Source organism: Phyllostomus hastatus, unplaced genomic scaffold, assembly GCF_019186645.2.
Source record: "Phyllostomus hastatus isolate PE091 unplaced genomic scaffold, TTU_PhHast_1.1 phas_contig_402, whole genome shotgun sequence".
Lineage (NCBI taxonomy): Eukaryota > Metazoa > Chordata > Mammalia > Chiroptera > Phyllostomidae > Phyllostomus > Phyllostomus hastatus.
In genome coordinates, this window is record NW_025333873.1 from 5,698,985 (window position 1) to 5,719,068 (window position 20,084).

General features: G+C 56.6%; 1 protein-coding gene across 5 annotated transcripts in view; it reads right to left on the bottom strand.

Moving 5' to 3' along the window:
* Nucleotides 1–8,006: 8,006 nt before the first annotated feature.
* Nucleotides 8,007–20,084, bottom strand: part of KLHL29 (kelch like family member 29) — a 281,972-nt gene continuing 269,894 nt past the window's right edge. For 4 of the 5 annotated variants that reach the window (XM_045844674.1, XM_045844670.1, XM_045844672.1 and 1 more), the window contains 8 exons: nucleotides 18,514–18,716; nucleotides 17,027–17,286; nucleotides 16,310–16,508; nucleotides 15,987–16,169; nucleotides 15,600–15,780; nucleotides 12,120–12,313; nucleotides 11,825–11,969; nucleotides 8,007–10,103 (listed from right to left, as the gene is read on the bottom strand). In XM_045844674.1, coding sequence (XP_045700630.1) covers nucleotides 9,920–10,103; nucleotides 11,825–11,969; nucleotides 12,120–12,313; nucleotides 15,600–15,780; nucleotides 15,987–16,169; nucleotides 16,310–16,508; nucleotides 17,027–17,286; nucleotides 18,514–18,716 — 1,549 coding nt within the window. In that variant the 3' untranslated portion in view covers nucleotides 8,007–9,919. The remainder of the gene's footprint in view (nucleotides 10,104–11,824; nucleotides 11,970–12,119; nucleotides 12,314–15,599; nucleotides 15,781–15,986; nucleotides 16,170–16,309; nucleotides 16,509–17,026; nucleotides 17,287–18,513; nucleotides 18,717–20,084) is intronic. The other variant, XM_045844673.1, reaches the window with a different exon arrangement.

Sequence of the window (20,084 nt, forward strand, 5' to 3'; positions counted from 1 at the left end):
CCCTGCAGCCTCCTGGCCCCGCCCCCTCGTCCTGGGTCTCTCTCCTGTCCCGGGCCTGTTCCACTTAGATTCTGTCCCTCCAAGTTTGGCCTTAGTGGGGCGCTGGGGTGCCGAAAGGGGGGCTTCGGCTGGTTCGTTTTGAGAATTCGCACGACTCACAGTTCCCCCAGAACCCACCCCACGCTCACCTGGGAGCTGGGGTCCGCAAGAACACTCCGTGTGAAGGGTTCTCCTCCACTGGGCCCCCGCCTGCCCCCCAGCTTCCCTGCGAGGACCTGGGGCGTTCTGGGTGCCACCAGCTGCTGCTGACACCCCTCTGCTCGCCTCCTCACACGTGTACCACACGGTGTCTGTCAGGTGTGTTCATGGTGTGCTCCTGTCCACCTGGGATTTGGAGTTCTGGAGATGCCGCGTTAGTTACCTGGATGTTGTCTGCGAGTCTTTGACTTTTTCAGCCCGATCGCTCTGTTTTTAACGGGCACTTCGGGAAGATGAAAAACGCGGCCATCCTCCGCCTCAGTTACTTTGATGAGAGGTGTGCCCTTTGCTAAGAGTGGGGGCTTCTGGGTAGGAGATTCACGGGGGAGACATGAAGGTGGAGCACACTCACTGGTGGGAGCCGAAAGTGTCCTCTCCAGGAACAGCTGAGAATCAGGTAACCCAGGGGAGGGTGGGGACCCTGTGTTAACAGTGGGGTCAGCCTTTGGGAATGTGGGGGTACCTTGCAGGTATAGCCAGCCCCAAGGGAAGCCTCAGAGGAGGTGGATAGTTGGATCAGGATTACAGTTAGGATTGTGGGTTTGCCTCGTTGGCTGCATCAAAGAGCCAGCGTGTTCCAGGTGGTTGAGACAGATTTCGGTAGAGGAATTCCATTCGTGGGTGTGAGTGTCAGTGAAATAAGCGTGGGGCTGCTGACCTGGCAGAGGCTGGAAGGACCTGGAAGCTCAGTGTCTGTCCTGCAACTAAAGAGCAAAGAGAGAGAGAGAGAGAGTGTGTGTGTGTGTGTGTGTGTGTGTGTGTGGTGGGGGGTGTGGTGGGGGGGTGGGCATGTAAACATCCTGGCCAGAGACTTTTGTCCCAGAGTGCAGCTTAAGGTTTCTTTGGTAGGTTAAAAAAAAGTTCCAATGTCAGGGTGGTTTAATATACTCGATCCCTATAAGTTATTAAATGCTTTGAAACTTCCAGCTTCTCAACAAATAGTAAATCAGAAAACATCACTCTAAAATTGTATATTGTCATAGGGTCTTAAGTAAAACCAAAGGCTTAGGAAACTCTGGAGCGAGTTTTCATAAAAAACATGATTGGCCCGAGTCTCGTGTTTACAGCCAGCTACACTCTCGTCGAGACAACAGAGCAAAATTAATTTTGACACGAGATAGCATTACCTCTAAATATTGTATATAGTTTCTTTCTTTATAGCTCAATATTCCTCGAGAAAAGTGTTGGAAATTAATTACAAATTTCTATTTTAGCACTTTAATGAATGCAAAGTATTTTAACAAGACTTTGCAAACAGATGTTTTTTAAAAAAAGAAATGTGACAATCCACAAGTAACATTATACTTCATATGTTACTGAAATAATGGTTATTTGCAGTGGGAAGTCTCATGCTCACATGTTTAAAGGAGACAGTTAGCTGGCAGCTCTGCGGTTTACCGTAGTTTAATAAAGAAATGTCTTTAATAAGATTGTTTAAAATGGAGTTTGTAGCAAAGAAAGAAATAATTGCTTGTCACACTACAAAAAAATTAGTTGCACATCTTTGGAATGTTTCTTTATACTAATTCTCATACTGTTTGAATGCATATATCCACAAAAACAAATCAGCAAAAGATCTTCTATTAAAAATCTTGTTTTCCCTCCACATAGTCAAGATTTGATATCTGGAATCGATGCAGTGTTGCCTCACTATTAACACAAATATTAACTAGAGTATTTTTACACTTCATTACAGTGTTTCCATTCAAATGCTGAGACTGACGTGGACGTTTTTGAATTTTGGATATTGACAGGACCATGACTGGTCTGTCTGCGCTCTGCTGGAGGCGGCTTGTTCGGAAGAGTGTCCCATTGTTCAAAATTTAAATAAAGTGCAAAATGCCCAGGGACCTTTTCAGACCACGTCAGGTCACACCCTGGCAACCATCGGTGGATGCGTGTGTTAAAGCCAGCATTTCCCAAATGTATTTAATCTGAAGTCCTTGTACACAAATGTTTACGGCGGCATTATCCCTAATAGCTGCAAAGTGGAAGTCACCCAATGCCCGTCAACTGGTTAGTGGATATTCACGATGCATCCCTTTTGTATATATCCACTTTACACACCTGTGCGGTGAAATACTATTGGGCCATAAAAAGGAATGAAGTCCTGATACATGCTACAACCGAGATGAATCTTGAGGACAGCGCGCTCAGTGGAAGCCAGAGCTACAAGCCACACATACCGTATGATGTCATCTATACGAAATGTCCGTAACAGGCAAGCCCACAGAGACACAAAGTAGATCCGAGTTGGCTGTGTGCTGGGGGCGGGGCTGGGGTGGGAGTGGGGGGGTGGAGGGTACTGCTCGTGGGCGCAGGTGGCTTTCTGAGATGGTGACAGTGCCCTGGAATTAGGGAGGGGTGGGTGATGGCCTCCCAACCCCGTGAATGTACTAAAACTCACCGAACTGCATCCTTTCAAACGGTGAACTTTATCATATGTGAATCATATGTCAATAAAGCTGTTACTAAAAAGAACGCTAAGGAAGAAGCCGTGGCGACAACCCGAGTGGGAAGTGAGTGACATGGGCTGAAATAAGGCAGCGGAGGTCGCAAGGCAGAGAATGGAGGAGGTGAGTTGCCGAGCCTCGAGGACGGGCTTTTACTAACAGGGATGCAGAGTCCCAGGGCCGGGGCCCTCAGGAAGAAGGGCTATGACAGCTCCCCGGAGGCACGGGTGTGTGCGGAGCCCTGGCCGGGCCCCCCAGGATGAAGGAAGTCCCTGCGCACAGTCAGTTCTTCAGGCATCTGTAGGCTGCAGGGGCGGCCAAAGCTGGGGCCTTGCCCTTCCCCTTGCCATAACCGAAAATACTCCCACGCTGCCAGTAGAGTGTGGGTGGGCTGTCCCGGCTGCTCTGCGGTCGCAGACGGAAGGGCCTGGCCCCGGCCAGCAGGCGGCGTAGTCTGCTCGCCCAGCGGGCGCCACTCACCGGCTGCATCCCCACCTCCGGAGGAAAGTCGCCCGAGTGACCCACGAATGCTGGGGGGCAGCGGAGCACACGGGTTTTAAATTTGGGAAGGTGAACACAGATTTTTGGGTGATCTTATTTCTGCTATCCGTAGGAAAGTCAGCGTTCTTGGAGTTGGGTCCTTCTTTGAGTTTGTTCTTTGACCTACTTTTTTATTTTTTTAATTTTTTTTTACAGAGAAGTCAATAACGTTTTAATATATTATTCATAAACAAAAGCTGTAATGGAGCAAAAAAAGCCCATTCACACTAGTAACTTAAACTATAAAACAACAGGAGTAAGCTTCAGAAAGAATCCTGCCCTGACGGGCATAGCTCAGTGGATTGAGCGTGGGCTGGGAACCAAAGTGTCCCAGGTTCGATTCCCAGCCAGGGTACATTCCTGGGTTGCAGGCCATAGCCCCCAGCAACCGCACATTGATGTTTCTCTCTCTCTCTCTCTCTCTCTCTCTCTCTCTCTCCCTCCCTTCCCTCTCTAAAAATAAATAAATAAAATATTAAAAAAAAAAGAATCGGTAACACCTACCTTAAAATAAATTTACTTAGAAGAGGATAATACTTCAAAATGACCTAGAGATTTTTGGAGCTTTCAAAAACTACATTTAAAAAATAATTACAGGACGAGACTTGCTGCAGGAAATACCAAGATGTATTGTATTAGTGTAAAAAGGGAAAGAGAAGCGATAAGACCAAGAGATCAACAGACCAAAAGCCCGTCGGTATCTTTGGAAATGATATCAGATAAAATGGGTGTTTCAAATAAAAAAGATTCACTGGTAGGAACCCGGTCAGTTGGTGTTCTGTGTGTGGGGAAGATGGTAGAGCTTTGTTTGGAATCTTGCACAAAAATGTTTCAGGATAGTGGATTTAAGAAGTAAACATGAAAAAAGTGACAGGATGAAAATAAATATGTACAAGAGAATTTTTAACAATATCCTCAGGGTACAGGAAGCCTTTCTGAACTATAAAAGCTAGATTTGACTACGGAGTAATTTAAGATTCTCTACAATGAAGGACAAAATGTAAAAGACAAATGATAAATGGGGAGAAAATATTTACCATATATATATAACTGAGAAGGGTCATTAAGGGTCATAAGATATGAAGAGATCTATCCCATAAATAAAACATAAATAATCATAGGACATTTACAGATAGAAGTACAAGGGGCCAAAAAATATTTTCCATCTGTGATATGAGCAACATTTAAAAGTTGGCCAATTTCGGTGTTGGTGTGGGTTGGGGAAATGGATCCCCCCTCCACAAATACTGATTACGGCAGGATGATAAATGCTTTTAGGAGCCACCCCTCACGGCTGGACATGCTCAGGATGCTGGGGAAACACTTTAACTTCTATCTCCTTGGGGGCCAAGGTCATGGTGTTCCCTTTGGGGCCGAGGATGCTGCAGCCAGGGCCAGCATGTTCTCCCCTTGACTCTCCCTGGCCGGGACTGTGGTCGGCGAGAATGACAGGAACCCCTTAAGAGTTCATGGCACGGTGAAGGCTCGCAGGAGGACTTTCGAAGGAGGTGGCACTGGCTGGCCTGACAGGTTAGTGGACTCCCCTTCTCCCAGGTTTCCTGGGCAGACCCCGACCTTCTGCTGGAGGAAGCCGTGTGCTGCTGAGTCTCTTACCAGGCATTTCAACAACGGCTTCCAAAGAGGACGGTGCCTCACACAGAGCTGACTGTCCTACGGCAGAACTGTCTTCATGACAGCTTTCTGAGACAGGCTGGGGACAAGGAAGGAGCCTCGGTCTCGGAGTCCTAAGAGCTGCGCAGTGCAGGGAGGCTTGGAGGGGCCGTGTGACGTAGCCAGGCCCCTGCCTGGAGTCTCACCGAGCTGGGTCTGCATACTGCCTTGCCTTAGGCCGAGTCTCCACTTCACCGGGGTCCCCCCTGCACAGCGGGGCTCACCATCCTCTGCCGGGTTGGTAGGAGGATAAATGCGGTGATGTACGGGGGGTGCTGGGGCACGAGTGTCCCCAGGATAGCTGTGACTGCACCAGTCGCTTACCTTTTCTGACCCGGTCTCCTCTTAAAGGGCGAAGATGCTGCCCTATGCCCTGCGGGGCAGTGGAGAAGAGGGCAGCACGTGGTGTGTGCGGCTGGGGTGCCCAGCTGTGTCGGGCGTTAATTAGAGACGGCCTGCGCGAGGGTCCGGGGCACTCATTCGGGCTTCAGCGCCCGCACGGTGTCCTCCTGTGCAGCTAGAGTTTCCCTCCTTCCTTTTGCGCTTTTCATCTTCCCGGACCTTCCAAGAACACGGAGACGGGTGGATGTCCATTTTTTCCCCATAAAAATCTTCATGCACTGAAAGATAGAATCCATCCACTCCTAGCCTTTAGATTAAAACAAAACAATCTTGCTTATTACTGGCATTCCTTTTTAAAAAAATAGTTTATTTTTACTGTATTTTTCCATTAAGTCATTTTCTTCTATGTAATTCTTTGTTATTTTACTCTGAACCCTAACTTCTCCATTGTTTATGGTCCCAAAGTAGGAAATAATATTTGACAATTTCTGAGACTAGAGGTGAATGACTACTCTCTGCTCCTCATTCCCCACTGAAAAATATATGTCTTCATTATAAAAGTAGTGTCATCACTTTGTATACATTCTGGAGAAGAGGGAAGAGAAACGGCCCACGATCCCATCAGTGCAACTACTAGTTCACGGCTGTGAACCCGCCATTTTTACATCCCTATGTTACATAGCTTCACACACAGATCTTATATGACCACAGCCACGTGCAGACCTGCGTCTCACGACCTTCCTCGTCTGACGTTTTCTGCAACACTGTGCGTCTTTCGTGCCCGCCTCGCAGAAACGTGAGGATTCCGAGCTTTAAGTGAGCAGCGTGGTGTCTGACCACAGTGAGTGTCAAGAGGTGGGAGCGAGCTGGTCTTCTCCGCCTTCCCCAGAGCTGGTGGTATTCCCTTGGGGACGCCCACGGTGCACTTCCTGGGCCAAGTGCTCCTCGGGCTTTCGGGCTTTCGGGCTTTCAGGCTTCGCTGCACGGCACCTGCCACGTCGCTCCCTAAAAGGGCCATCCCCGTTTGCAAAGCCCGGGGCACCACTCAGGAGTTTCACCTGTGCTCAGCAGCGCCGGACGGCCCCTCCCAGCCTCCAGCTGCAGCTTTGGTAAGCCGATTTAGTAGGTCAGGATGTCACCTCCTAATTTCATGTCTCATTGTGTAATGACTACCAGCGTTGAGGTTTTTTGTTCAGTGTTTGCTAGCGATGTTTTCTCTTTGTGGGGTCTGTTTATGACCTAGTTAATGGCTGGAATCACTTAACATTTTCTAATTGAATCACACGAGCTCTTTAGTCAAGATATGAATCCTTCGTCATAGGAAGTGCAAATGTCCTTCCTGACTTGTTCTTATTTTGGCTATGAGTTTAGAAAAATTCCCGCCTCACCCTCTCTCTCTCTCTCTCTCTCTCTCTCACACACACACACACACAGAGTGACACCCCCCTCCCCCATTTGTGGCGGTCACAGTGAACTCTCTCGCGCTCCACCCCAGGTCTGATGAGTGTACCTCGAGTCCCACAGGAGAGACTCCCCCTGGTTCTGGGGACACGCCACGCATGTTTGTGATGGTGAGATGCAGTTTGTTTACCTCCCCGAGTTGAGTCTACAGGACACAGGTGCACTGTGGACCCAGAGAGTTCGTCTACCTCGATGCAGGGACATAAAGTGGCCAAGGGGGGAGCGGACAACACTACTGCTCGGTGCTGATGACAGGTTATGATTTCAGTGCGTCACAGCTGGAATCTTCTAGACGCCCCCCCTCCTTTCCTCCGGGGCTGACGTTTCTGAAGACACCATCGCAGATACTCCCTGGGCAACTCCCTGGCTCCCTCCTCACAAGGCCTCGGCCGGCGTCTCTGGACCCCCGCTCTCGCCGACCCTGCTCTCGCCGACCCTGCTCTCGCCGACCCCGCCCCACCCTTCTCGGACCTTTTCCTTGCAGAGAGACACTCGGTCCCGGTTAGAGGTGGGGACTAAGAAATGCTGGCAAGCCTACCTGTTCCTGCTGATCTAGACTCATTCCCCTGCACGAGGCTGTGCAGCCCTGTCTGGTAGCTTGCAGCTTCACCTGGGAAGCCTCGCGTGGGTGTCCTTAGCGAAGTCTGTCTAGGTGACACGTTAGAGAACAGCCTTGGGCGTGACTGAAGGAGGCAGGGGGCGGGTGGGGGGGGGGCGCCTCTTCTGCATCTTAGGGAGGGAGCCACACCCTGTTCGCCCTGGAGGAAGCAGGCCGTGCTTCTCAGGCTGAGGAGCCGGCGTTGCCCTGTGGCCTTGGCCCAGCCCCGCCCCCTCCCTGCCCTGAAGCTCCCGCTGCAGGAGTTAGACGGCGGGGGTCGGGGGGGGGGGCGGCCTGGAAGCCGTCAGTCATGCACGTCTCCTACGAAGGGCACTTACACCTAAAGCGAGACCCTCAGAGTCAGTTCCAGGCTGTTTGCCAGTCCCTTCCAACGTGGACCTCTCCCTGCTCTTTGTCCTCGGCTTCCTTTCAGCCGTTTGTCCCCTTGCTGAGGAGTCCTGGCCTTTCTAATCGTCGGGATCTGCATGAAGCCCTGGGACCCAGCCCAGACAGCGGAGGTGTGAGGGGCAACAGGGGTTCTCCTCCCCGGGGGGCGAGGCCGGAGGCCCACGAAGACATTACGTGGACTTCCGAGTCTAGATCTATAAATATATTTATTATAATATAACAAGAACTTAACAATAAACATATACTATGTACAAATACCATTACAGAGAACCCTGTTTATGTCATTCACAGAAGCGGCCAGCTTTGCTCCGGTGCGGTGGAGGAGGAGGAGGCGCGCGCGGCCCCGCGGCCCCGGCGGAGTCCCACTGGCCGCGGACACCTCCTTTGGAGGCAGCGCTCGCCGACGCTAGCGTGGCCCCGCCCCGGGCAGCTAGGGACTTGTGCTCCAGTCCTTGGGTTCACCCTTGCACCCTGTTTGACATAAATACGTTAAATGACATACAATGTATGTAGTTTTGTGCTTATTACTTTTTAAAAGAATAAATAATATTAAAAACTGCATAACGAAGCTCGGTATCGCGTCCAAGTGGGAGCCGCACTCGTAAGTGCTAGAGCTGGAATTTCCGTGTCATCGGATGCTGAGAGGTGGAAGGCGTGTCCTGCCCTTTTCTCCGCGTGAATGTTTTCTTTCTTTTCTTTTCTTTTTTTTTTTTTAATCCTCAAATGACAGCAAGTTGACTTCCTAGGTATAAAAATGGTAAATGCGTATTTGGTACCAACTTCCACAAAACGGCGCAGGAGTGGCGGCACCCTTCTCGCCCTGGAAGGGAAACTGGTCGCTGCTGCGTGAGGCCTGAGGGTCGGAGACCGGCGGGAAGGGCCCTCGCACGCGACCCTCGGTGCCGCCGCCTCCGTCCCGGCTCCCCTGTCTCAGGACCACACGCTCAGGAAGGGCGCTCCTGCGCGCGCCCCTCGGCCTCGGCTGTCACGGCTCGTCTGCGGAGGCTGCCCCCATCCTGAGAGCTCTGCTGGCAGGCGCCTGAATATATAGCTATAAATATCAAAAATAGTCTCCTGTGCTTTGTAGACGTGTATCCTCCCTCCCTCTCTCCTGCCCGTCCGGCCTGGCCTGGGTCCTCAGCTGTACCTCATGGAGGGAGCTGGACAGGTGTTTCCCTCGAGAACAGAACTGTTTTGTTTGACAATACCCCCAGGAGGCACAGCTTTCAAGGCGGCTGTCTGGGAGTTACTTTTTCTAAAAATAAAACGGGGGCGTTCATTCCCCCCGCCCCCCAGGAGAGATCCTTTATTCTGCATGTAGAAAAATCAGAGCAAACGCCCCGCTCGGGCACTACCTACAAAGAGCTTTGGGAATTCCCGCATTCTCCCTCTCGTGGCCTCCTCCTCCTCTCGGTACTCAAAAATAGCCTCTTGTTTATCAAGAAAATGCCTTGGAAATCTAAATAATTCATATTGGATAACAGAAAGCTAGCACAATCATCTCGTCCTTCTCTGGCAAAAACGTGGTAGGAAAACCTGGGAAGGACGGATGGCTCCCCCAGCGGCCCGCCAGCTGCCCCCGCAGTGCCGCGGCCCCAGCCGCGCCTGGCTACGCACAGGTGGCTGGACCTCTTCGGCCCTGGTGGGGACCGGACGCCTCCTAGACCTCGTGCCACACGGCACAGTCCCTTGTCCTCTCTCGGCCACTGGAAGTGTCCACTGGTTAAAAAGAAAAAAGTAGGAATCAAAGTGATAAGGACACTTTGATCTTATTCCGAGAGAGCCTGATGCCTAATATTGTCACAGGATAACTGACCTAGGGTGGCTTGGGGGTCACGCTTGCTCTGCAGGAAGGAAAAGAACAGCTTCTCTCTCCCAGTTGAAAAATATGTGAGAATCTATTGCACCGGGCAGAGGGAGCGCCTCCGTTGAGAGCAAGTTCCTCCGCCGGAGCCCCGAGGCCCCGCTCGCGGGCGGACGGTCCCGGTCTCGGGGCGCTGGGCCCTGGCTTCCCCAAAGGCAAGGATGATTTCCTACATTCACTGTAGAGAGGATTCGGATGTTTAGCGCAGTGAGTTCCTTGATTGTGTTTGTTGGCCTCTTACTGGCGTTGCTGAAAACTGATCGTCGTGAGCGGCCCTGGCCTCACCCGACGCGTCCACAGTCTCGTGTGGGGGACCCGCTGGCGTCAGCCGCTTTGAATATATTTCTTTATCACGACGCAGCCGTGTCTGAACACGGGGCAGGGCATGTGGGGGAGGAGGGTCCACGTGTTGGTGGCGGGGTCGTAGGCTTCCATGTTGCCCAGCGCTGGGCCCTCACTGCTGACAATGCCCCCAGTCGCATAAATCTTGCCGTCGAGCACCACGGCACTGTCGGGGAGAGCGGGAAGAGTATTAGCCATTGAGCTTCCCCTTTCGACCTGGAGATAGATCCTCAGGCCCCTGTCTCGCGCAGGCTGCTTCTCCCCCTTTGCAAAAGTCACACGGGCTCTCACTGCTCTTCTCTGCCCTCCGACCCAAGCTGGTATAAGGAAAACACCTTCCCTCCAGAGCCAATCAGAACTCCGTGCTGCACTACCCTTGGAGCTGTGGGTGACACATGTATCCTGGGTGCCCCGGGACCTGCCGGACTGATTAAAGATGTCTGGACGATGGACAGGGTCTCGGCTCAGTTCACTGAGTCTCATCCTTTCCTGGTGCCCGTACAGACCCTCCCTGCCGCTCAGATCACGCAGGGAACGTGACTCACGGAAGGACAGCAGACGGGATAAAAAGTCATCCTTGAGCACCGGCCACCGGGCTGGGATGTCCACCCTCGCCGAGGTGCCCAGAGTCAGCGCCTCCCCACTGTGGTTCCTGAACGGTGTGGCAGGAGCCGCTGCCCACCCCTGACTGCCAGGGTGTGGGGTGCTCTCTGCAGGGTTACCCCACGGTCCCCGCACCACACTCTCGGGCTTGGTCCCGAGTCTCGGTCAGCCCTGTGCGCTGCCCCGTCTGCATGTCCTCCCTTCCTGCCTTTCAGCCACCCTGTCCCACGGACCCACGAGTCGAGCCCTGCTCGTTCAACCATTGGAGTGAGTGGCCACTTCTTCTTGGCTGGCCCCTGAAACTGGACAGACACCCTTTGAACATCTCCACCCAGTTTTGCAGTTCTGAGCCCTGAAGAGAACACATTGGTCTAGACGTCTTAGCAGACACCGAAGGGCCCAGCCTCCCCGCTTAGCTGCTCCACGCCCCCCGGGCACTCACATTCCTCCCTTTGGGGCACGACTTTTCCCCGCTTCTCTTGCCAGACCCAGCTTCAACCTCCCCTCAGGCACCACGTCCTTCTGCACCCACTTCGGGTCCCGGACAAGGCCAGGGAGTCCTCCCAACAGGCCCTGCTCCAGCGCCAGCTGTCTGTATCGGGGGGGTGTCCTCGGAGGTGCCCTGCGCACTGTCACCCGTTAGAGCGCACGGCAGGAAGGTAAGGCGGAGAACGGGAGAACCCCCCTGCTCCCAGGCCCTTAGCAGCTGTCCTGTCCAACTAGCTGCCTGTTTCAGAGACAGACCCTCCTCGCAGAGGGAGAGTTCCTTGTCCAAGGTCACACGACTGGCTAGTCGTGGTGCCCAGCTTTCTCAGCCACACCGTACAAACAGTGGGCGCTGGCTCCGATAGCGCTTCGTGCGGAAAAGCCACCTGTCCCACATAGGGTGTGGTGCAGCTCTGGGCTGCTGCTGCCTCCTGTCTGTGATGGGGCCAGTGGTCCCAGAGCAGAGCTGACCCCACAGCAGCACCCTCACTGCCCTCTGAGAGAGGGTGCAGCCTCCAAGCCCTGGAGCCTTCCAGGTAGGACGCCCTTCGCTTTGCTGTGGGGTCCGTGGAAGCCACAGGGCTGGGCTTCTGGGCCAGGGGCTGCCCCTGGGAGCTTTACACTCTGGCACTAAGTCCACACCTGCGGTTCGCGTGGTTGCTGCTCTGGGCCAGGGACTTGCTTTGGCCCATGAATGGTGGTCACTCTTTGTGCTCCAATCCCTCCCTTGCTTCCTCCTTCCCTCCCTCCCTCCCCTCCTCCTTTCCAACCTCGGCCGAGGGGCTGCAGCTGGCTCACCTGCAGAACTGGCGAGAGTGATTCATGTTCGGGCCGGCCTTAATGTTCCCTTTCTCGGGGTCGTAGATGGTGGTGGCTCTGGCGTAGGCCCCACCCAGGATGAACACGAAGCCGTTGAGGGTGACGGCGGGAGCGTACTTGTTGTCTGTGGGGAGAACGGGCAGGCGGGTCGGCACACCCCCTCTCGGCCTTCTCCCCTTCCCTTTCCCTGGGGCCCTCCCTCTGCGGGAGGGGAGCTGGACAGCCCTCCAGTGTCACTGACTGGCCCGGGGCCGAGGAGACAGCTGGTCCTCACCGATCATCGGGGACTCGATGAAGCTCCACGTGTTGGTCTGGGGGACGTAAGACTGGAGGACGCCCGCGGCCCTGCCCGCCTCGTTCACGCCGCCGAACACGTAGATCTTGCCGCCACACACGGTGGCTGCCGCAGAGTGCACGGCCTTGGGCAGAGGGGCCACCGCCTCCCACTGGTTGGTGATGGTGTCGTACCTGCCGCCGGAGGAGAAGGAGGAGAGCCCAGGGTGAACGTGGGGCCCCCACCCGGGCAGCAGACACTGGGGAGCGTTACCCTCTGCTTCCTGCCCTGGGCACTGCTGGCCGGAGGTCACACAGCGGGGGGGCCCTTGGACGAGTCGCTCAAGGCCACCTAGCGCCTGGCCTACAGTCGCCCTCTCGGCCTTGGCCCTGAACCTGGAGAAGTGACAGAACGTGGGTTCCCGACCAGACAGGGCAGAACGTGAGGACAGGGAGCCGCTGACGGGAAGAGAGGGGTCGGGACTAAGCGGACGGGTCAAGGCACCCGGATCTTCCAGCTCTGTCTTCCTGGGGCAGCAAGGGGCTCGGTTCTCAGCGTCTGGCCGAGTGCTCCCTGTGTCCGGACCTCACAAGCGCTCCCTCTGGACCGCCCAGCTCGGCCCACCCCCGCCCTGTCGGCTGCCTTTCCGAGCGCCTTGGACCCATGGCAGGACCTCGAGTGGGCCGGTTGCACCACCACACTGGGGTGTCCGGACCCACCTGCCTTGGGAAGCACATGGGCCTTCTTGTTCCCGTGCACAGCCCAGTGACCTGGGGGGACAGCTCTGGGAGGGGATGAGGGGACAGCCTCGCCTCGACCCACCCAGTCCTGAGCTCGTGCAGACTCAGGATCGGAGGAGAGGCCGAGGCACCTGAGAGGGCAGCAGGGCTTGACTGAATTAAGCCGCAGCTGAACGGTTTATGCTGACAGGCGACGCCGTCAGTGTCCTTTTGGACAGAGTCAGAAGTTCAGGTATCTGTTTTTCTCTAAGCTGATAGGGCAGAGACCCAAAGAGCTCCTGCGGAAGGAGCTGGAGGCAGTGGAAGACCGTTCTGCTGTCAGTCTTCGGGCTTTGGGTACAAGGGCGAGTTCTGCCACATGCGAATTTCCCGAGAGCTCCGTATTCCAGGTGGCTGGTTGCCAAGCCCCAGCCCTCCGTCAGCTCAATCTGTCAGCTTCCGGCTTGGGAGGGATATGCTAATGACATGCAAACGACCCCTCGGAGTGAGGCGCTCCACTATCATTTGCCCAGTAACCACAGCTACCGCGATATATTGCTATGAAATATTAGACCCAGTTATTTATATAATGATATGATACAGGTTTGTCTATGGCACTGTTGTGTGAATCTATAATTACATAATCTCGCTCCGTTCCTGTAATACAGTAATGCAATATAATTATAATGCACCATATATCTCATTCATTATCAAGATAAGAGCAATTTGCACCATTAGTGCTTCCTGGGGAACAAAGCCCCCTGGTGTCTGTCCCCATTACCCTAACCGTCCTGTCACCACGAATTCTCATCTTTGCCGCCGTGTGGCATAGCACCTGACTTGCCCAAAGGGCTCAGCTCTGCCCCTTGGGAGCCCTGCACCCTCCACCTCACCTGCGTGCCCAGCTTCCAGGGATCTTCGTCTGTGTCCAGTCCCTACAAGGACAGGTGACAGACCCCAGAAGGCTGACAAGGGGCTCAGGGCCCCTCACGGCACCCCGTTGTTCTGGGCCGCTCCCCGTCTCCTGGGCCCCAGGGTGGCCTTGTCACTCTCTGCCCAGCCCCCGTGGAAAGCCCATATCAGCTGCTCCTGGGCCTTGGAGAACTGTCCCGGGCCCAAGGGGAGTGGAACTCATCCCCCTCTCAGCAGCGTACTCGGTCCTCAAACAAATCCCTGTATCTACCCACATGGGTAAGTTTGCAAAATGAGCAATCAGCATCTTAGGAGATTAAAAATAGCCGACAAAAGCAAGACAGGATGACAGATCCCGTTCCGTTTACTCCTACCTAGAAAACGTCTCTCGTTTCATGTGTTTATTGTTGGGCGAGAAACGGGGGGCAGGGGGCGCTTCTGGGAGGCGTGGGCGCCGGCCGCGCAGGGGGTCCCACCACAGGCTGTCAGTTCAGGGCTGGCCCAGGCTCCATGGCAGTGTCAGCGCCCTCACACTCACCGGGGGGGGGGGGGGTCCCCCTTATCTCCAAATCCACCTGGCAATCACACGTGACTGAGCCCTGTCTGGGCTCCACGTGGGCAGTGAGAAGCCCGTGGTGGCAGACCCAGCCTGTCTCACTCGGAAGCCGTCCTTGCTGTCACAGTTGTCAGCTGCCCAATTAGCCACCGAGGGAAAAGCACAAACTGAGGGGTATGTGTGGCTCCATAAGCAACACGCTGTCACACGGGGAGACGTGCTTTCTGTGGCAGCGGACGGCGGGGGCCAGGAGGTGGGCCAGGGTGCGGGAAGGACGTGGGAAAGGGCTCCGGTGATCTGGGCTGTGTCCCCCTGGGCTGGAAGTCGGGGCCAACTCATCACCCTCTGGGGCGCCGGAGCCTCTGCCCATTCTGCTGCCGCCTCGCCTGCCTACACCTGACTCCTCTAGGTGGCGCCTGAAGTAAAACAGCTGGAGGAAGCCGGCCTGGGGCCTCCAGCAGAGGGCAGGCTGATCCTCGCGGTTCTGGCCCCGCTGGCTTACATCCCCTTCTGGAGAGTTCTAGACGGTTGGCCAGACCTGTGTGTGGTGGTCCTTCCCCGAGTCAAGCAGATTTCCGAGTATGTGTGGGGTGAAGGGAGGAAGGGAATTCCATGGTGTGTCACTGCCCTCCTGACGGGACACAACAGTCTAGCAGTCAGTGTGTGGTGCACATTCGGGCCATTGGTGCAGCCTCGCCCTGAATCCCCGAGGGTCTCTGGGCCGGTGCTCGCAGCCCCAGTGCGTCTGACTGCCAGCCAGGCCAGCGAGCCCGTCCTGTGCTTTCCCACCCCCCAGTCTCATGCCTCCAGCTGGTCTGACACCTGAATGGGCTGTGGGGACAAGAGTGTCCCATGGGTCCTGGCTGGTGTGGCTCAATGGATTGCGGGCCTGCGAGCCAAAGGGTCACTGGTTCAATTCCCAGGCAGGGCACATGCCTGGGTTACAGGCCAGGTGTCACCCAGAAGGGGGCGCGTGAGAGGCAACCGCACGTTAATGTTTCTCTCCCTCTCTGTCTCCCTCCGTTCCCCTCTCTAAAGATAAATAAATAACCTCTTTTTTAAAAAGAGGAAGAAAAGAGTGTCCCGGGGCAGCGACTGGGCGGCTGTCGCCCCCCCACCTCACTCTCCCCAGTGCTCTCGCTCCGTGGTGTGTGAAGAGCCGGGACCGGAAACATGCAGCCTCCCGTCGTCTCGGCTGGGGGGCGGGGGGGAGGGGTGTTGGGAAGGAGGAGCGGCGAGACGCTGGCTTTCGGGGAGCGTCAGAGGCTGTCCCGCTGTGACCGCGGCCGTTACCTCTCCACGTGGTCCACGTTGCCTGCCACGCCGAGTCCGCCGAGGGTGTAGATCTTCCCGTCGTAGACGAGGCTGTTGTGCCGGCAGCGGGGGACCGTCATTCTGGAGACGAGGTTCCAGTTATCGAGCAGGGACATGTAGCACCAGACGTCGGCCAGCGTCACCCCCGATTCCATCCCACCTGCAGCAGGAGGGGAGGGCCAGAGCGCAGGCAGGTGAGGCAGAGCCCGCGGCCAGGCGGCCCAGCCCCAGGGTCTGGAGGAGAAGCGTCATCTTGGACGCAGATACTCCTTCCTGGGCCTCGGCCTTTCCCGGCCCGGATACGTGTGGGCAGGTCCCCTGGGGAAGCCCGTGCCCAGTGCCCGAGCCAGCCCCGAGGGGCCTCACCTGAGAGGTAGATGTTGTCCCCAGCACTCACTACGCTGAAGAACTCGCGGTCGTAGAAAGGCAGGGAGGCCAAGGGGTACCACTTGTTGTTCTGTGGGTTCCAGCAGGTGACGGCCACCAGGGAGCGCTGCGTCATCCCCACCATCTGGCGGCCCCCGACCAGGACGATGACTTCAGCCACACCTGCAGGGGCGCAGACGGCACCTTTGGCACGCACCCCGGCACCTCAGCGTCTGTACCCGGTGCCTCCGGAGGACCACCCGGAGTCGAGCTGACCCCACAGCGCCCGCATTTGGGGGGGTTCAGACCACGCCCCTCAATACCTGCTGAGAGGCGGGGCCGGGTTCGAGGCGTCTGCATCTCCTGGCGGGCGTGGGGCAGCATGTGGTAGCGCTTGGCCTCGTTGACCAGGTCCCGGCACGCTTCTGACGACTTGATCAGCTCCTCATTGTCCACCACGTTGAGCAGGTAGCTGGGGTGGATGAAGGGGAGGCGGACCACCGCCAGGAGCTCTGCGGCGTACTGTAGGGTCAAGGAGACAGGATAGCTTCTGAGGTCATGCCGGTGGAGCCCCCTCTTGTGGCTCGTATTGGGACAGCATGACATGGATAATTCGGTCTGTCTCTGGCTTGGGAGTATAGCCCCTCTGCTCACCCAGGTTGGGCAGAGGTACACGGAGCTCCCAGCGCCTAGAGGCAAGGGGAGGAAGCAACGGGGAGATCTGGCCTGCTGCAGCTGACCCTGGGGTGGACCACCGTTTGTGGGGCTCCTGCTGCCTGCGACTGAGCTCCCCAGAGCTCCAGGGCGCCCTCCTCCCTGCAGGGCCCTGATGCTGTCCACCTGGCCCTGCGGCCTCCTGGTCAGCATGAGTCCTCTGCAGGGGGAATGCCAGACCCGAGGAGTCCACACCGACTGAATTCTCATCTCTCTTCCCTCCCTTCACCTGTCTGCTGCCCACGGGAGCAGTTCCTGCCTCCCCGGACCCACGCTGCCTACGAAAGCCTGAGAAGGGTGGGCTGCGAGGGAGGGGGCGGCCTGACCTGTGCTCGGGAGGCAGGGTCCTTCTTGATCCACTTGATGACGGTCTCGTACACCAGCTCCTCGGCCTTGGTGTTGAGGCTGTCATTGGAGATGTAGGCGATGAAGTCGTCCTTGGAGATGCCGAGGATCTCCTCCTGGGCGGCCACCTCGGGGAAGATCTGCAGTGCGAAGGCCTTGGCCATGTGGTAGAGCTCGCTGCACTGCATGGCCTCGGCCATGGCCAGCACCCCCAGGCAGTTGCTGGCCGTCAGCTGCTTCTCTGGGGGCGAGAGCACGCGACCACTGACCGGAGGGCCCTGGGCGGGGGTGCCTGTTCCTGTTGCCTGTCACTTTGGATCCCTCTCCCTGCCCCTGTCCTCGTGACCTGCCTGCAGCATCCAGGGGCCCCAGGAGCCCATGGCCTGGGTGTTTTCCTGCCCCGGCTCATGCCTCGGAGCCTCTGCCTGCTCTTGCAAGTCCCAGCAGAAGGCTGTGAGGTGTGGAGCGTCCTCGCTGCCTGGGGGCCGTGGGGTGGAAGGTAGGGGTCACACGCTAGAGGCCTATGGCATCTTCCAGAAGAATGACAGGCACGTGTGGGGTCACAGACTCCTACTCTGCAGTCAGGGGAGCCTAATACTGCACACATGCCCGCCCCCATCTCCCGTGGGCCTCTCGGCCTCACGATCCCCCCTCCCTCCGCCGACCTCTGGACCTGGGGTCTGTCTGGACAGCTCTCCTGAGGTCCCACTAATGGGTGTTCTAGCCTGGAAGTGCCTGGGCCCCAGGGCATTTCGGGAGCCTGACTCTGAAGCTGTGGTTCCTGACGCGGCTACATTGCTCTGCTCCCCCAGGGTCTCATCTCAGGCTCCTGGCTGTCCCCATCCTGGCCCAGGCTCAGCCCCCAGTTCTCTCTCTTTGCACTCCATGCCCAGGCCACGGGTTGTTGGGGCTCATCCGTACCCCGCCTTCTCCCCACTCCGCCCTGCACAGGGCAGCTCCAGACTGCAGGCTACATGTGTGCCTTGGGCGGGGGGCCTGTTGGAAGCCCTGACACTCGGATTCCCACCCTGGACTACATACAGGTCTTGGTGTCCATGGGACTGACCCCAGTCCGCACGTCCAGACCTGGGTGCGGTGTGGCTCTGACACATGATGGAAAGAAAGTGTGCGGCTGCTCTGCCCAGTGTTGGGAGGACAGGGCTGTGAGGCCAGGGCTCAGGTCCCTGCGAACGGACCATTCACATGACCCTCATGGGCCCTGTCCATCCTCACAACGCTGCCTGGTCATGGGGAAGTGACCCAGAGGACCCCTCTGCCCATGCTGGCGAGCGAAGGTCTTTGCACACGGCATTCTGAATTACCGCCTTCACACTGCGTGGGAAACTGCAGCATCGCCTGCAGTGGGGGTGTGCATGCAGCCCTCCCCTCTAAATCCCCTTGCTGTGTTTAGACTTTTACCACATCCACCCTGCATCTCCCAGGGACCACGTGCTCTCCCCGGGCTCACCCAGAAAGGACACGCAGACTTTGCAGAAGGTGTGGAACTGGAACTTGCTGGCCGCCTCCAGCAGGGTCTTGGCGTTGGCCGAGTCGATGACCAGGGAGCCCGTGTACACGAACTCCAGCAGCAGCTCCAGGACGTCCGCCTGCAGGTTGGACAGGACCAGCTCCAGCTTCTCCCGGCCGCTCTGGCTGCCGTCTTGCACCGACCTAGGCACAGAGACCGGGGTGTCCTTGCCTGCCACCCTGCGGCCAGGGCGCCGCCTCCTCACAGGGCTACGTCTCCCTGCACGCCTCGGTCACGCCCTTCCCTTTAGGACTCAAGGGACACGGCAGTGACACACCTGAACCTAACAACCTGACACGGGATCTGCAAGAGAAGAGTCTGACCAGAGACGCCCATAAAGAACAGAAAACCCTGCTTACCACTACTTGGCATGTCCATGCAAAAAAAGATGCAAATCAAAAAGCATGAGCCGTGGATGGGGACGAGGACCAGGACTGGCCTCAAAGGGAAACAATACGGTTCGGCCCCGCTGCTGGCCCGGCGTCTCGGCTGAACAAGGCCAGCAGGTCCCGGGCCTGGGAGATTCTCCAGCGTGACTGAGGCTCCCAGCCGGCTGTGCTCACAGCCAGCCCGGAGACTTCCTTGAACGCCCCAGACTGAGGGCCCCAAGCCCCCCCAGAACGCTGACTCCAACCCACCTCCTTCCAAAAACATATTGTTTCCTTTTAGGCATGGAAAGGAAGCCCTTCATGACATTGCTTTGAAACCGAGGACGAGACGAGACAGACGGACAGAATGGTTAGAGCTGGGAGGAGGGGGAGGGGGAACAACCAAGGACTTCCGCCACAGACAGCCAGCAGCCATGACCTGGGACCTGGCCCGGGGCGGGGCCCTCCTGCCACATGGAACACGGGGTCAGAGGTCAGAGTGGCCTGCGTGTAGAGTGTGCGTCGGGCTTGTGAACTGGGGGGAGCGGGGGAGGGACACAAATATATAAATATGTTCATATCTGGTGTCTACAGAAATACAAAACCATCGCAAAGGCTCCTAAGGCCTGGCAGCCGCACCCTAAAGCTGGACCTGGAAGGAAACAGATAAGATGAAGCAAAAACCACACCGAGACAGAAGTGGCCAGGAGGAAGAACACCTGGAGCATCAAGAGTCAGGAGGCAGGTGTGTCAGAGGCGATCGGCGGGCGCCCCGTCTCGGCCTCTCACCGAGCCTGGTTCTGCCCGGGGTGGGTTCAGGCACGGTCCTGGGGAATGACCTCTGCGTCCCCCCCACTCCTGAGCGGGCCAGGGGCTGTGGCCCTTGTGCCTGGCCTCTGGGTGCCCCTGTGGCTGGCAGTAGGGCGTGCAGATGGCGGGCGAGTGAGCAGGCTGGCCCAAGAGCGAGGCGAGTCCTGTGGGAGCAGGGAGCTAGGGGACCTGTGTGCCACAGCTGTGTCCCTGACAGGTGGCAGCCTTGACCTCTCTGGCCCTCAGGCTACTCTTCTGCAACACAAGACAATGGAACCAGGTGAGGTCTGAAGTCCCAAGGGGGCTGATGTGACAGAGGTCAGAAAACATCTT